Raw genomic sequence first — 14216 nt, 5'->3', positions numbered from 1 at the left:
CAGTCCAATCCTTTTTGTCGTGGACCCACAACACAATGTTGTTGCGCATATAAGGTAAACAGGTTATGCATGGCATAGCAATGCCGTGAACAGGCAATGTTGAACCACGAAAGAAAATCCATGAGAGAACGGAGATTGCCGTACGACGAGGGTGGAGCGAAAAGGCAGATCGGGGGGAAAAGGATGTGTGGCGAGAGTATGTGCTGCTGACGAGGGAATGGCAATAGCCATCCAGAAAATACATCAGATCAGTCATAAATATTCCCCTCTTTTCCGCCCATCGCTACCAATTTTGATAGCTGGCGGTCCACCATGGACTTTACATCTTTCCATGCAATGTCAATTAAAATCTTATTCAGTTGGCGCTCATTAGCAGTACTGAAGTCAATCCCATGGCGTTCGAGTTCGTCGCTGATCTCGCGCAGTTGAAGCTTGAGTAAATTCTGGAGACCTAGTGAATCATCGTAAATCTCCACGAGCTCACTCAGCAGAGAATAGTAAATCCATGGAAAGTGGTCCCCAAAGTTGTCATAATTCGTAGTTGGCGGGCTTCTATCGTGCACTGTGCGGTCATTGATACACCGCACAAGCTTCGCAAGTGCCCATGTATTTCGCTTACGGATTGGATGGTAGCGGCTGGGGTATAAGACGGGATCCATGTGTAAATACCGAATTAGTGTAGGGAGGAAGGCAGATCTGTAACATTTGGCTTCTAGGAGTTGCACGATGAAGTCGTCATGAACATGTGGATATGGTTGACGGGTTATTGGAAAGCATCCTGTTGATTGAAGCCTCGTAAGTGCTGCTAAGTCCTGTACAACCAAGGCATTAGGTGTTAAACCTGGCCTTTCAGGCATAGCAACAATATCCCATGCTAATTTCTCCGGTACACTGGTGGGTGGACCCTCAGCGTTCAAATACTGGTCCTCTCGTGCTGCCTGACCTTGCACACACTTGGGACACTTGCATGTAAAAAAATACCGTTTTTTGAGTTCCGATTGGCGTTTTTCCCATGGCTCGGTATTATCTATGTAGGATATAAATATTTGCTCGTCCAGAGCAATATCCTGTAGTGCCTTGAGATAAATCACTGGTCCATCAAATCCAATGTAAGCATTCGGTTCGCAGCTATGATTTGCATACGACGCAAAAGGAAGCATGCATAGTCCTATTCTGTCGAAATATCGGTTTGTCAGAGTAAAGGCATTGGTTTCCAACTATTTACCAATCATTAGCCGCTCCAACAGCATCGGTATAATTAGGGAAAAAAAAAAAAAAAAAAAAAAAAAAAAAAGAACCCACACCATTGTAAAATAACGCACTAGCCTGGGCAATCCTACATCTGTGTTCGATATTTCCTTGAGTCCTTCTGCGCTTGTGAGTACTCTTTCGATCTGCTCTCCAGCCAATTCCATCATCTCTGTAAAATGATTTCCAAGAGTATCGACCGCCGTATGATGGGTTCTGTGCATTTCCTTCAGAATGACATTATCTGGCTCTGAAATCATGCTTAGAACAGCTCTCGCGTGCATAGGCAGAATATTCGGATGGCACTTTCTATATATACTGCACTCTTTCTTGTGGGATGCAGCCCAACTTTCAGTCTGACATCTCTGGAAATAAAAAATATAAAAAGAAATTTGAAATTAGTTTTGGAACACATAACGTTAAACATCCAGAGGAGGATGGGGAGAGGACTCGGGGAAAAACAAACACCAACGCCCCAACATACCTCATTACAATACTTGACGACACGGCAGCCAGTACACGCTTTCAGCGTTAGCCCAGGGTTCACCTCATCCCCTACCGTTACGAAGCAATTCGAGCAGGTATCCTTCAGCCGCGGAGTATCCAGGACAGTAGCGAAGTTGGCAGTGATTGCGAAAACATTAGCACCAGGACGTATCTTGGAGGTGGCAAATAGTCCCAGCCCCATGTCTACAGTTTGTTTGGGCTCTGCTTGAGGGTCTATGCAGACAATTCTCTCCGTGCCACACATCTTAGGCTGTTTCGATGGTCTATCTCCTTTTATTCTGCTTATTGCTTTTGTTCTCCGTATGATGAATGGTAGTCTTTCTCTCTTCGTTACAAAAAAAAAAGAAAATATACAAGTAACGTGACTGACCACAAAACGAGCTGTACCATTAAACGAGCCGCGCAATCGAAAACGCCGCACCCAGAAGAAATTCAAGTATCTTCTCATTAGAAATTAATTAAATTAAAAGCTATCAATACAGGCATTCTTCAAGATATATATAAAATCAGTGGTTCAATAGAATAGACGTGTGGATGGCCTGATTTTGCGACCATGGTGAGAGATTTAGCGCGGAGGCAGAGGATCATGAAGGAGTGTTAGATTTTGACTGCCGGGTAGGATCAGCATGTAGTTTGCTTGGGAGCACTTTTTGAGGCTGACCTTATTTCCTAGATAGGAAAGCTTGTATAGGCTCAGAAGGTTAGGAGCTGCTGCAGAAGCCTGCTTCTGCCATCACTTTGCAGCAGATGCAGACACACTGCTCAATCTACGCTTTGCTGTGCAAATGTGAGCTCATTCCTCCTTCTCAACTTGAAGCTGTAGCTAGCTTCTTTGCCTCTCTGACTACCCCTTGAGCTTCACGTTCTCTTAGTTTTCTTGCTTTCTCATCTTCTTTGGTCTTGTGAGCTGCTTTCCCCAAGTCTCCTTAGCTACATGCGTCTTTTTAGATCTCATATTAAAGCTGCTGTTGCACTTGCTAAGCTGCCTTCTCTGCCTTTCTTTGATCTATTTTGAAGAATTTCATAAACATACTAAACTTTAACTAATAAAAGAAACTGCATTTAATTAGATTTCTCAAGATTAAATAGATCTAATCTTTTTATCATATTATTAATATTTTCTTTTAAGCTTAAAGCATTAGTGAGAGTATTATTCTTATATATATATATATAAAAAATAAAAAAATATAAAAATATGAAAATAAAAAAAATAAATAAAAAAATAAAAATTAATATTTTGTTAATATGAAGAATTTTATATTCTTCAAACTTTGTTAGCTTGACAGTCAATTTGTTAGCAAATTCTCACACAAAAGAGCTAATAATATAATAAATCTGTTGGGCATGACCGCCCGGTAGCCGCATCACCTCACGTGATGTACGCGTCTATCAGTTAGCTGGCCAGTCCTCCCACCAATGGAAGACCAACCATCCCACAAAATCATCTTATAAAAAGAGCTAATACACAATAAACAAACTATATACATAAATACACTTTTAAAAAATACACTATTCTAAATCAAACATGGTGTATACACACCTGTACAATAAAAAAACTAGCGCTTCAATGTAACCTCTTAATTATCAACCCCTCAATTCAGAGCTGATTTCCCCATGCAGCACTGACTATTTTATCAATCCCCTCCAAATCAGAAAATTAGCTGTGACAACATTATTTTGAAATACAAGCTAGCCTATTCCGGCTTAGAGCAATTTCAGGGCCCAAGTAGGCTTTAAATTCTTCCCAAGTCCACATTTTCGTCGCCAATTACCATTTACAGATGGATCTGCTACGTACATCATACGAGCATATACAGAAAACGTTCAACAAACCGTAGCGATGCAAGTTCAATTGAAGTTGAAATAAGTAGCTCAGCATTGATTCTCAAGCGCAATCATGGTATCCGCAATGGAACTTTTGCATATGCGAAAAAAAAAGAAGTAGAAGATAAAAAGAGCATTAAAAAAACGTGATAGAAAAGGAAGAATAAAATACAACCCATATCATGAGGTAAAAAAAATGTTGCAGGTTAGTCCACAGGAATTTAGTTAGCATGGATGGTTATTCTGAGGGGGCAGTTATGTGAGTGGAAATTGGGGAGACGCCAAATCAGATATATAACTAAGAAATGAGGGAGGGGGGGAAAAGACATTAATAAAAGAGGCGTGCATAGTAACACTGCGGCCAAACCAAAGCAACAAATGATGGTCTTAAAACAAAAAGGGTCCGACGCTGGGGCCTTGAGATCTAGGTAATGTGAAAAGGAAATAAGGTAAAGGATGGGTGAAAAGGTTAAGCCAAGCAAATGAATCGAAACCAGGTGTGCTAATAACTGGTTGTGATTTCCAGAGAATAGCTCATGTCTAAAAATGGATGAAGAAAAAAGGTCATCGGTCATCCCTAAAATATCTCGTTTTACAAAAGTTTGCCGCCTACGAAGTTAGACCAACTGCGGACTTCGGAGGGGATTCCCTCCTGGCGCGGAAGCTTCTTGTTCATACATTTAGCGAAGAGGACGGCGGTCTGTTTCATAGCAGTGCTCTGTTAGTGGAAACCATCTCAAAGACAAGAAAGCACAATTTCTGATAACGGGAAAAATGGGGAAATGTTTTGCTCGAGACTTACATTAGGTTCCATAAAGAGCGGAACACCGAAATCGACAGCATTTCGTCGCATGACATAGTCCTCATCGAGAAGTGTCTTTCCACGGCTTTTAGCAATATTGAAAACACCACTAATATTGTACTTCTCAAACACCTCGCGCAGGGCCCGTTTGTCTTCCTTGGGAAATTCAATGACTTCGATCTTGACATCGCCCTTGGCACTTGCTTCCAGACGAGCCTTGACTTCTGGGCTGGCAGCATACAACTTATATCCGAGCGGGCTAAGGTAATCGACGATCTGAGGCATTTCGGACATCTCAGTGTCACCACCAAGCAGAAGGCCCTCGCCCGGTTCTGGCATGCGGAAGTTCATCGTCGACTGCAGCGAGGACCAGTATGCTTCGACCAGATCCTTACCGAAGCATGCGATTTCACCAGTACTGGCCATCTCAACTCCAAGGTATGGGTCAGCGCCAGCAAGACGGGTCCAGCTGAATTGAGGAACTTTAGTAGCAAGATAATTGCGCTTGACAGCCATGATATCAGTGGGCTCAGGGACATCTCTGCCAACAAGGGCCTTGGTAGCGATGTCAATGAAATTGGTGCCAAGAACTTTGCTGACAAACGGAAATGATCGCGATGCACGGAGATTGCATTCGATGACTTTGAGTTGTGGATCTCCACCCTCGAGATCATCGACTTTGATGATCTGCATGTTGAAGGGGCCCGTGATGTTCCAGGCTTTTGCAACTTTCTCGGCAATATCCTTTACTCGGGCCATGATTTGTTCATCAAGGTTGACAGGGGGGAGGACCAAGGTGGCATCACCGGAGTGGACTCCTGCAGCTTCCACATGCTCACTGACAGCGTGGATAATAAGCTTACCAGCAGAGGCAACGGCGTCAACGTCAATCTCTTCGGCACCCTCGATAAACTTGGTGATGACCACTGGGTGGTCCGGGGAAACAGCGCTGGCAGAAACAAGCTTTTCGTTCAATTCATCATGACTACGGATGACGCTCATGGCGGCCCCTGAGAGTACGTAACTAGGGCGGACGAGGACGGGATACCCAACGGAGTCAGCAAATGCCTCAGCGTCAGCTACGGAACTCAGCTCCTTCCAGGCTGGCTGGTCCACCCCAATGCTGTCGAGGATCTGGGAGAACTTGTGGCGATTTTCGGCCTTGTCAATGTCCTTTGGATCTGTACCAAGGACCTTTGCGCCTCCAGTTTCTTGGAGTCGGAGAGCAATATTCTGGGGCAATTGACCACCGACGGAGACGACGACTCCAGTGGCATGCTCGAGCTCATAAATGTCCATGACACGCTCGTAGCTCAGTTCTTCGAAGTAGAGCCTATCGGCAGTGTCGAAATCGGTGGAGTAGGTCTCCGGGTTGTAGTTGATCATGACAGTTTTTTTGCCCATATTTCTCAATGAGAGGGTTGCATTAACCGCGCACCAATCGAATTCGACGGAGCTTCCAATACGGTAAACACCACTTCCCAAGATCAAGGTCCCATAATCATCAAAAGTGACATCATGAGATGTAGCGTTGTAGGTGGTGTAGAGGTAGTTCGTATCAGCGGGGAACTCGGCTGCCAGGGTGTCAATCTTCTTAACCCAGGGTCTAATACCAAAACTCTTCCTCCTTGCACGCACATCATCCTCGGTCGCCCCAACGCACAGAGCAATCTGCTTATCAGAGAAACCCATCTTCTTGGCCTTAAGCATCATTTCCTTCTGGATTCCGAAGAGGCTGCCGATCTCCTTGAGGGTGTTCTGTAGATCGACAATGTTCTGCAGCTTGTACAAAAACCACTTGTCAATCTTGGTGAGTTCGTGCACCTTGTCAACTGAGTAATTCTCGTGAAGCATGGCCTGTCCAACGGCAAGCCACCGACGATCAGTAGGGCTCTTGAGGACTTCGTCGAGATTTTCAAAATGATCGCCCTGGAAGCCCAGGTATTTGGGATCGACTTGGCGGATGGCCTTCTGGAATGACTCTTCGAATGTACGGCCAATAGCCATGACTTCTCCGACAGATTTCATAGAGCTACCAATATCACGCTTCACGTATTGGAATTTACTCAGATCCCATCGAGGTATTTTAGTCACGATATAGTCTAAACTAGGTTCGAAGTTGGCGGTCGTAGTCTTTGTGACAGCATTGGGGAGCTCAGGTAGGGTGTGCCCAAGTCCAATTTTGGCTGCAGTGTAAGCGAGGGGGTAGCCGGTAGCCTTAGAGGCCAAAGCTGAGGAACGGGAGAGACGGGCGTTGACTTCGATGACTCGGTAGTCGAGGCCATCAGGTTGCAGGGCATACTGGACGTTGCACTCTCCAACAACGCCTAGATGGCGAACAATCTTAATGGCAGCGGTCCGGAGCATATGATACTCTTCGTCGGAAAGAGTCTGACTGGGTGCGACAACGATACTGTCTCCCGTATGAATTCCCAGGGGGTCGAAGTTCTCCATATTACATACGGTAATACAATTATTGGCAGCATCACGGACAACCTCATATTCAACCTCCTTCCAGCCCTTAAGGGATTTTTCGACCAGAATCTGAGGTGCCAAAGTCAACGAGCGGGATGACAAGTTCTTGAGTTCCTCCGCATTAGAGGCAAAGCCCGATCCAAGGCCACCAAGAGCATACGCAGATCGGACGATGATGGGATAGCCAATCTTGTCCGCAGCTTCCAATGCTTCGTCAACACTGTTAACAGCAACGGATTCGGCGATTGGGATATTAATCTCGTTCAGAGCCTTGGAGAAAAGGTCACGGTCTTCACTGACTTCAAGAGTCCGTATGCTGGTTCCGAGGACTTTGACTCCATGCCGCTCAAAGACTCCCATACGGTTCATCTGAACTCCTAAATTTAAAGCCGTTTGACCTCCAAAGGTTAAGAATATTCCATCTGGTTGCTCCCTTTCAATCACATGGGTGACGTATTCTGGCGTAACGGGTAGATAATAGACTTCATCGGCGAGTTTGTGGTCAGTCTGGATGGTAGCGATGTTAGGATTAATTAGGACGGATTTGACACCAGCTTCTTTGAGGGCTTTGAGCGCTTGAGATCCTGTTCAAATGCGAGTGAACTTGTCAGTAGCCATTCGGTACAATTGAGCCTTATAGTCAAATTTTCGCGAAGCCCCCATATTCCCAATGAAATCATGCAACAGGGCCAACCCACAATGCATCAAAACCACTCCAAAGCTCAACTGTCTAGCGCACACATTATGGATATTTGCCCCAGCCATCCCCTCCCCAGCTCCTCTCATCCCTGAGGTCCTCTCCGCACCACTTCACAAACAAAGAGACATACCAGAATAATCAAATTCCCCCGCCTGGCCAATACTCAACCCACCACTCCCAATAACCAGCACTTTTGTCACATCAACCAATTGGCCTGCGCCCTTAATGGCTTTGCTACCCATATAAGCCTTTGCGCTGGGGGCTTCCTGACCCGTAACCGCAGCCAGATTCCTCAGCGAGCTCGAGAACGACCGCTTGGGACTCCGCCATGACGGCAGCTGCTGTGGTTTTTGCAGTAACGTTTGGGAAGGTAGTATTGTCTTTGACGAAGGGAGAGTGTGAACGGTAGAAAAAGTGCGAAGGGATGGGAGACAGATTGCAGAGGCAAAACATCGCTGTCGAAGCAAGGAGGAGACCATCCGCTGCCCGCATCGGGCTGAGAGAGCCATTGGGAGCCCTGCACCTGGCGCAGCGGTGAAAGGAGGATGTGGAGGGTTTGTTTGGAAAAGAAGGGAATGGAGGGGAAGTGATTTTCAAGAGAGCGTGGGAGACAGATGAGGAATTGTGGAAGAGCAGTTAATTGACGGTGAATATGGGGGGAGGAATGTTTTGTAAAGGGTTGGTTGAGTTTTTTTCAACTTTTCATTTTCATTTTCATTTTTTTTTTTTTTTGGCCGCTGTGAATTTTTATTCGTTGGGTCCAGGCGGCGATTTATTTGTTAGCGCCATGACTCATTATCGTAGAGCGAAGCATCAAGAAAAGAGATACAATTTTTATTCTATTCCCAGGATACAGTTATATATTTGTATAGAATCCTGTGTTCATATATGGAACACTTATTTAGAGGTAGTTAAAATAAAGAATTATTACGATCGTATTATTCTATCTTTTGCTTGATTGGGGCTCTTGCTCTAAAAATTTATGCTTAGCCAGCCCTGGCCTGTCGATGCTGGTAACCAAAAGCTCCCCAGCACAGTAAATGCAGTTAACAAACAAACCGTCCAGGTTTTTGACTGACATGGGAAATTTATGTATTTGCCGAAGCCTACAACGCAGCTCCCCACATCTAGCAATGGATTCGTAATTCAAATTATCCTTACTCATCCCCTATGGCACAAACTCTCCCATTCAACCCAGACCAAGGACCCTTAGGCCGTTTCTCCGATCGTGCCTGTCTCCCTCTATTTCTAGCAAACCGGCTTTCCGAAGTCCAGATATCCCCATCCTCCTCCTTGTCTTTTGCCTTGCTAGCAGTTGCTTCCTCAAAGTCCTGGTTCATAAGCTCGTACATCTCCTTCAACGTATCCTCCGCATTTCGGGCCAATTCTGTCGCAATGTTCGTCCTCTCCTGAATATATGCTCTCGTCATATCCCGTGCTTCCTTAGCAGCAAATGCCCAGGCTTCCGCATGAGTAACTATCTCTGACGTCTCGTTCGGGTTGGTTGGGCTGGAAAGCAGAGATGGCAGGCGGTTTATAGCTGCAACGGCATGTTTAAAGCGCGGCTGTCTTGTGAGGATAGGATATTCTGGAAGTAGATGACTCTCATCCTGCAGTCGATCCAGCATTCGGCAGGTAGTCCATTTCTCCTTGGCAAGGATAGCAGATAGATGGGATTTCTGCATCGATGGGGCTTTCTGGGCCTTCGACAAGGGCAATAGATGCTCCGATACGAATGAGAACAGTAAAGCAAGGTCCGGCATAGGGGTATTCTGCTGCTTCTCACGAGGTTCAAGACGGCGCTGTAGTGTCTGGAAACCGACAGAAAGGGGCTGGGATGCTGTAGATACGGCCGCTAGCAAAGCCTTTCGAGCTCTAACATAGGCGGCATACTGTTCTTGGATCTGGGATTTAGTCTCTTCCAAGACTTGAATTGTTTCGGCGTCAGATGCATCAATCACGGCTTCGTCTTCAATCGGGCCCTGGTCATCAATTGGCGAAGACTCAACTAGCTTCTCTTCAACCCAACGTACCAATTCCGTATGAGTCCATCGCAAAGCTTCCAGCTTTTTCCCTGGTGGGACGGGTTTCTCATCTTCAAAAGCGTGTTGGTACTTTAGCTTTTCGAACAGTTTCTTCTCCATATCTGCTTGATTCTTCGCACGCAGCACCGCCCGTTCCAATCTATAAAAAAGAGCTTCAACATCCGTGCCACAGCCGTTATGGCCCATCGAGGTTAAGGTAGCCGAGACAGCCGAGCTCTCAGCAGCTTGGCGAGATAAAGCTTGCTCATCACCAAGTCCAAGATAACCAGCTTGTCCAGCCTCCATTTTGTTCAGTTTCTCCAGGTAATGTTGGAAAATCAGTATCTTCCCATGATCGCGCCGGCTTCGGAGCAATCCCAGGTAGGCTTGCAGCTCTCCACCCTTGTTGCTAGATTCCTCACTACCAGAACCAGTTGACGGGGAATACATGACTTTCGTCTGAGCCGCAATTTCCAGAAGCACCTGATTGTATTCTCTTTTCGCAGCTATGTTGGCCTGCAACGCCTGGAGGTATTGCGCGCGTAGTCCATTTTTCAACTCTGGTGGGATACGCTTCACATTGGTAGCATTGTGTGGAACGCAAAGAGTGATGTGAGATACGTGAGAGTCATCAGAAAACTCAATTTGCGCCTTCAAATACAGAGTCAAGGCTCTTCGAATATGAAGAGCCTCCTGTCGAGTCCTTGTGTATTGGAGGATTGGCTTTGCGAATTGGGGTGGCACGGATGTCGTCTCTCGCGTCATTCCCGCAAAATATATTTATTTATGCTCAGGAAGATGTTGTTTAGAAATAAAGTCCCATCCCTGCAGTCCATAAATTGGCCTAGTCTAACATGAACTGGCAACTATATGGGGGGATAAAAACCCATAAGGATATATGTCGGTTTGAAGGTTGATGTTGAAAGTGACACATCGCGGTTTGTTGTTCCTCTACTGTTTTCAGATTCAAAAAACCTTCCCCGATTTTCGCCTTCCGACTTCTTGGCATAGCAACAGGTATCTAGTTATTTAAAGCATGATCACCAAAACACAAGTCCGCAGGGTTGAGCAATTGAAACTTGATTCTCAGGGAAGGCCTGGGTTCAGGTGTTGTTATTTTCTCCCCTTTCTCTTGCAATAAGAAAATCCTCTTAAATCTGCCAAGGTAGAGGTAGAGATAAGATTTTGCAGAAATTCAACCGCAAAATTCAAACATGAAATAACCCCAATCAGAGATTATAAGAATAGTCTCTATTGTGCTCTTGACTTTGCTCCTTGAGACCAATTGAGAATTCCAATTTATCCGCGGACCTGTGGCCCACTACTTCATAACTTGACTGGCAATTTTGATGTAGCCAAAGAGAACATGATCAAGTCTTTATGAGAGATGCACCAATGTCTATATTTGATTTGAGTGATTTGACACTATCGGTTTGTTTCAAAAATGCAGACAGATACGGCGAGTAAACCAAATAATATTTTCTGCCTGATAACACCGGTCATGCCGGGAATTTGTGCATCCTTTGCAACAGGAACAGGAACCTGCCAGCCCAGACTATGAGTTTTTACTACCCCTATTGAAAGATAATTTTTACAGAGACCAGAATGCTGTACGAATTAATATGGCACAACACTGTATAGTTACTCCTTATCAAGCAGAAGCACACACACACACACACACACACACACAAAAAAAAAAAAAAAAAAAAAAAAAAAAAAACCTTGAACTGATCGTTGAATTTTTCAATCATAACTCCTTACAATAGAATCTTTTATTATTAATTCATCTCTAAGCTGGCCGCCGGAATAAAAATAGCATATATAGGTTTAACTTGAAATATCTACACCCAACCACTATTTAAATTAAAATAAATAATACTACAATTAGGGCATATTGTTCTTGTGAAGGATAGATTGCTTGATTGATTATGTAGCGATCGCTAGCTACGCGGAAGTTATATACGGTGCGGATTACATAAGAAGGCGGATAGGCCTGACAGTTCTCATTTGATCATATTGCAATTGCTGCACCTCCGCAGTGCTTGTATATGTGAACTAACCTTTGCTGGCAAGGAGGTGCAGAGAGAGAATTGAATAATGAGCTGTTCAACAAACTCAGCAGATGAAAAAGTTCAAAGTCTTTTCTTCTAGTTAACTTTATGTTGAATTCTACAATAGATTTTTTGCATTTTCAAATATTTTTTTTATTTACAGTAAATATATTTTAATATTACTTTTCTATAAAAAAAATGTTAATTATTTTTTTTAATTATATTAAACTTAAATTATATTTATTATATATATATATATAACAGGCTAGTCGCTGGGAATAGCTGATAACTAACATATATGAAAACAAAAAGAAATCATTAAGAAGGAAAAGGAAAGATAAATCATATAGAGATCAGACTTTCCTTTTTAAAGAGCAGGGCTTCAGTAGTAAGGGGCTTTACATAAGGATGATTGAGGCACCATCTCAGTAGTAGACGCATAAAGGCGGAGCTTCAGAAGTTACGGATTTATACAGTGATGATTTAGACATTGTCTCAGTGGTAGAGGCGCCGCCTCAGTAGTTTATGAATAAGGTGGAGGCATCGTACGAAGGTCTCGGTGGTGGAGGCGCTTCCTTGATAGTGCTGCTCTAATAGCGCTGCTTCAATCGTGCAAAGGCAGAGCCTGAGTATCATATAAAAGTTAACGTATCCCCTCGTCCATCTTTTGTTGCACAATTAGCGTGGTATCACTAGGCGTAAAATAAAGGCATTTGTCAGCATGTCTCAACCAATAGGTTCACATACTATTTTGTATGGGCTCCTATTGGTCACTACAAATTCACACATTCACGATTTTCATGTAAACAGAAAACACGTTGAGAATTCAAACCTACCTACATGCCTACCATGGAGTCCTACTCACCTGCAAATATGGAATCTACAGGGAATCCAGGTGATTTTCTAGAATTCTGATCTTAATCTATACATCAAATAACTAATATATTCATTCTCTAGAATCTATGAAAAAGTCTGGTAGAATCTTTATAAAGTGAAAACAAGCAATTGAGAAAATCATTGCAGAGATACCATCTTTAGAATCAGTCAAATTTCTTCCTCTAAAACCTAGTTCACAGCTGTCAAATCTTCATATTTCATCAGATATTGATGTTCAAAATTTCTATATCTTATTTATCTTATTTTTTTTTAAAGATTCTATTCACAATATTGTTAATTCAACTAATTTATATGAAAAATTAAAGAGAGATGATGAAGATATTGATAATAAAGCTTCAGAGACCTTTGAGAAGAATAAAAAAAGAATAAGAAAAAGAAAGTCTTTATAAAAGCTTTTATAAAACTCTTTATATTTATAAAAACATTTAAGAAATTAAAGACTACTATTCAACAATATTAATAGAAAAAGACTACTTCAGAGAAAATAAAGATCTTTTAAAAGCTTTTATCTATATGAGAATTTATAAATTTAGCTAGATTGATCATTATTAAAGAAATAATGTAAGAGATGATTCTATTTATTCAGTTTAATTTTATATAATTTTGAAATATTTTGAGCAAATTAAATATTATTTTTATATATTTAACTCTTGAGAAGCTTACTAGCCAGTTTTAGAAAGTGAATGCGAGCTGCATAAGAAGGAAACTCTCTGTGTTGCTAACAGCTATGTAACAAAATTCTAAGGTTGGTGAGGGAAAAAAGATGTCAGGGTCTGCTCAGATTATAAACAGCCCACATGATCACATGACTGGATCACAACTGATCCCCTAGGTTACATGTGGGTGTTGTCACGTGATGGAGATAAACCTAGCCCCTAGCGCTGAGTCTAACATAACCCCCTGATCTAGAAACAGGCATGCCCTCATGCTGGAAGATTGTCATCATCTTCATTTTTCAGATAGCTGCCTGTCTCCCATGCTCTTACTCATTCATCTAGGTGTTTTGGTGGTCCAGCTTTAGTAGGGTTGGCCTCATGAAAATCCTGTATTGTATATGATGATCTCTTGAAGTTGTGGACAAGATATCATGAAAAATTTTTGTCAAACTTCTTTCAGTGCATCTGATACTGCAGCTTGCTCTGGCTTATTCAACTGGTCAGTATACAATCTATTTCCCATTCATTCTCACTGTCTATTTCAATTGGGTCTGGTGGTCTGATAGTCTGACCAGGTAGAGAATCTCTGAAATCCTTGTATAACTTGTCTGAGAAGAAGATTGAATGAATCTTCATTGTTGCAGAGGGGTTCAGTTTGTAAGCATTGTTTATCTTTTTCAGGATTTTGAAGGGGCTGACATTCTGCTCTGCCAGTTTACAGTGTGATCAATTTATCTTATATGATTTCAATATTAGATAAATAAAATCTTCTACTACAAAGTCAGACTCTTGATGATGCTTGTCAGTCTGCCTCTTCATCTGTTTCTGTGCTGTTCTTATGTCTTTACTTGCCTGATTTCAGATCTCTCTCATTCAGTGAATGAAGCTCCTTGCTGCTTTTCAATTTTTTTTTCATTCATGTTCAATTTCTCCACCAGTGATTGCCAGTCAAATGATATTTAGAGTTCATATTCATTTGCTGTGAGGAAGAGAGAGATTTCTATAGAAGTATTTGAGATAGCTGTGGAGATG

At 42.8% G+C, this 14216-nt stretch overlaps 4 protein-coding genes across 4 annotated transcripts; 1 reads left to right on the top strand and 3 right to left on the bottom strand.

Moving 5' to 3' along the window:
- Positions 1–248: 248 nt before the first annotated feature.
- Positions 249–1999, bottom strand: PAAG_04687 (hypothetical protein; the record flags this gene model as incomplete). The annotated part of the gene is made up of 3 exons (XM_015845337.1): positions 249–1217; positions 1305–1613; positions 1733–1999. The coding sequence occupies 3 exons, from the start codon at positions 1997–1999 to the stop codon at positions 249–251; spliced, it is 1545 nt and encodes a 514-aa protein (XP_015699563.1).
- A 2172-nt stretch (positions 2000–4171) lies between these two features.
- PAAG_04686 (carbamoyl-phosphate synthase arginine-specific large chain) lies at positions 4172–8065 on the bottom strand (the record flags this gene model as incomplete). Its single annotated transcript, XM_002793110.1, has 3 exons — positions 4172–4279; positions 4382–7440; positions 7687–8065. 3 exons carry the CDS (start codon positions 8063–8065, stop codon positions 4172–4174), a joined length of 3546 nt encoding a protein of 1181 aa, XP_002793156.1.
- Positions 8066–8713: 648 nt separating this feature from the next.
- PAAG_04685 (hypothetical protein) lies at positions 8714–10345 on the bottom strand (the record flags this gene model as incomplete). Its single annotated transcript, XM_002793109.1, has 1 exon — positions 8714–10345. The coding sequence occupies one exon, from the start codon at positions 10343–10345 to the stop codon at positions 8714–8716; it is 1632 nt and encodes a 543-aa protein (XP_002793155.1).
- Positions 10346–12480: 2135 nt separating this feature from the next.
- Positions 12481–12917, top strand: PAAG_11917 (hypothetical protein; the record flags this gene model as incomplete). Its single annotated transcript, XM_015847482.1, has 2 exons — positions 12481–12526; positions 12784–12917. The coding sequence occupies 2 exons, from the start codon at positions 12481–12483 to the stop codon at positions 12915–12917; spliced, it is 180 nt and encodes a 59-aa protein (XP_015702872.1).
- Between the last annotated feature and the right edge of the window lie 1299 nt (positions 12918–14216).

Source organism: Paracoccidioides lutzii (genome assembly GCF_000150705.2).
Source record: "Paracoccidioides lutzii Pb01 unplaced genomic scaffold supercont2.12, whole genome shotgun sequence".
Taxonomy (NCBI): Eukaryota; Fungi; Ascomycota; class Eurotiomycetes; order Onygenales; family Ajellomycetaceae; genus Paracoccidioides; species Paracoccidioides lutzii.
Note: the sequence above shows the minus strand (reverse complement) of the source record. Positions and strands in the feature narration are given on the sequence as shown.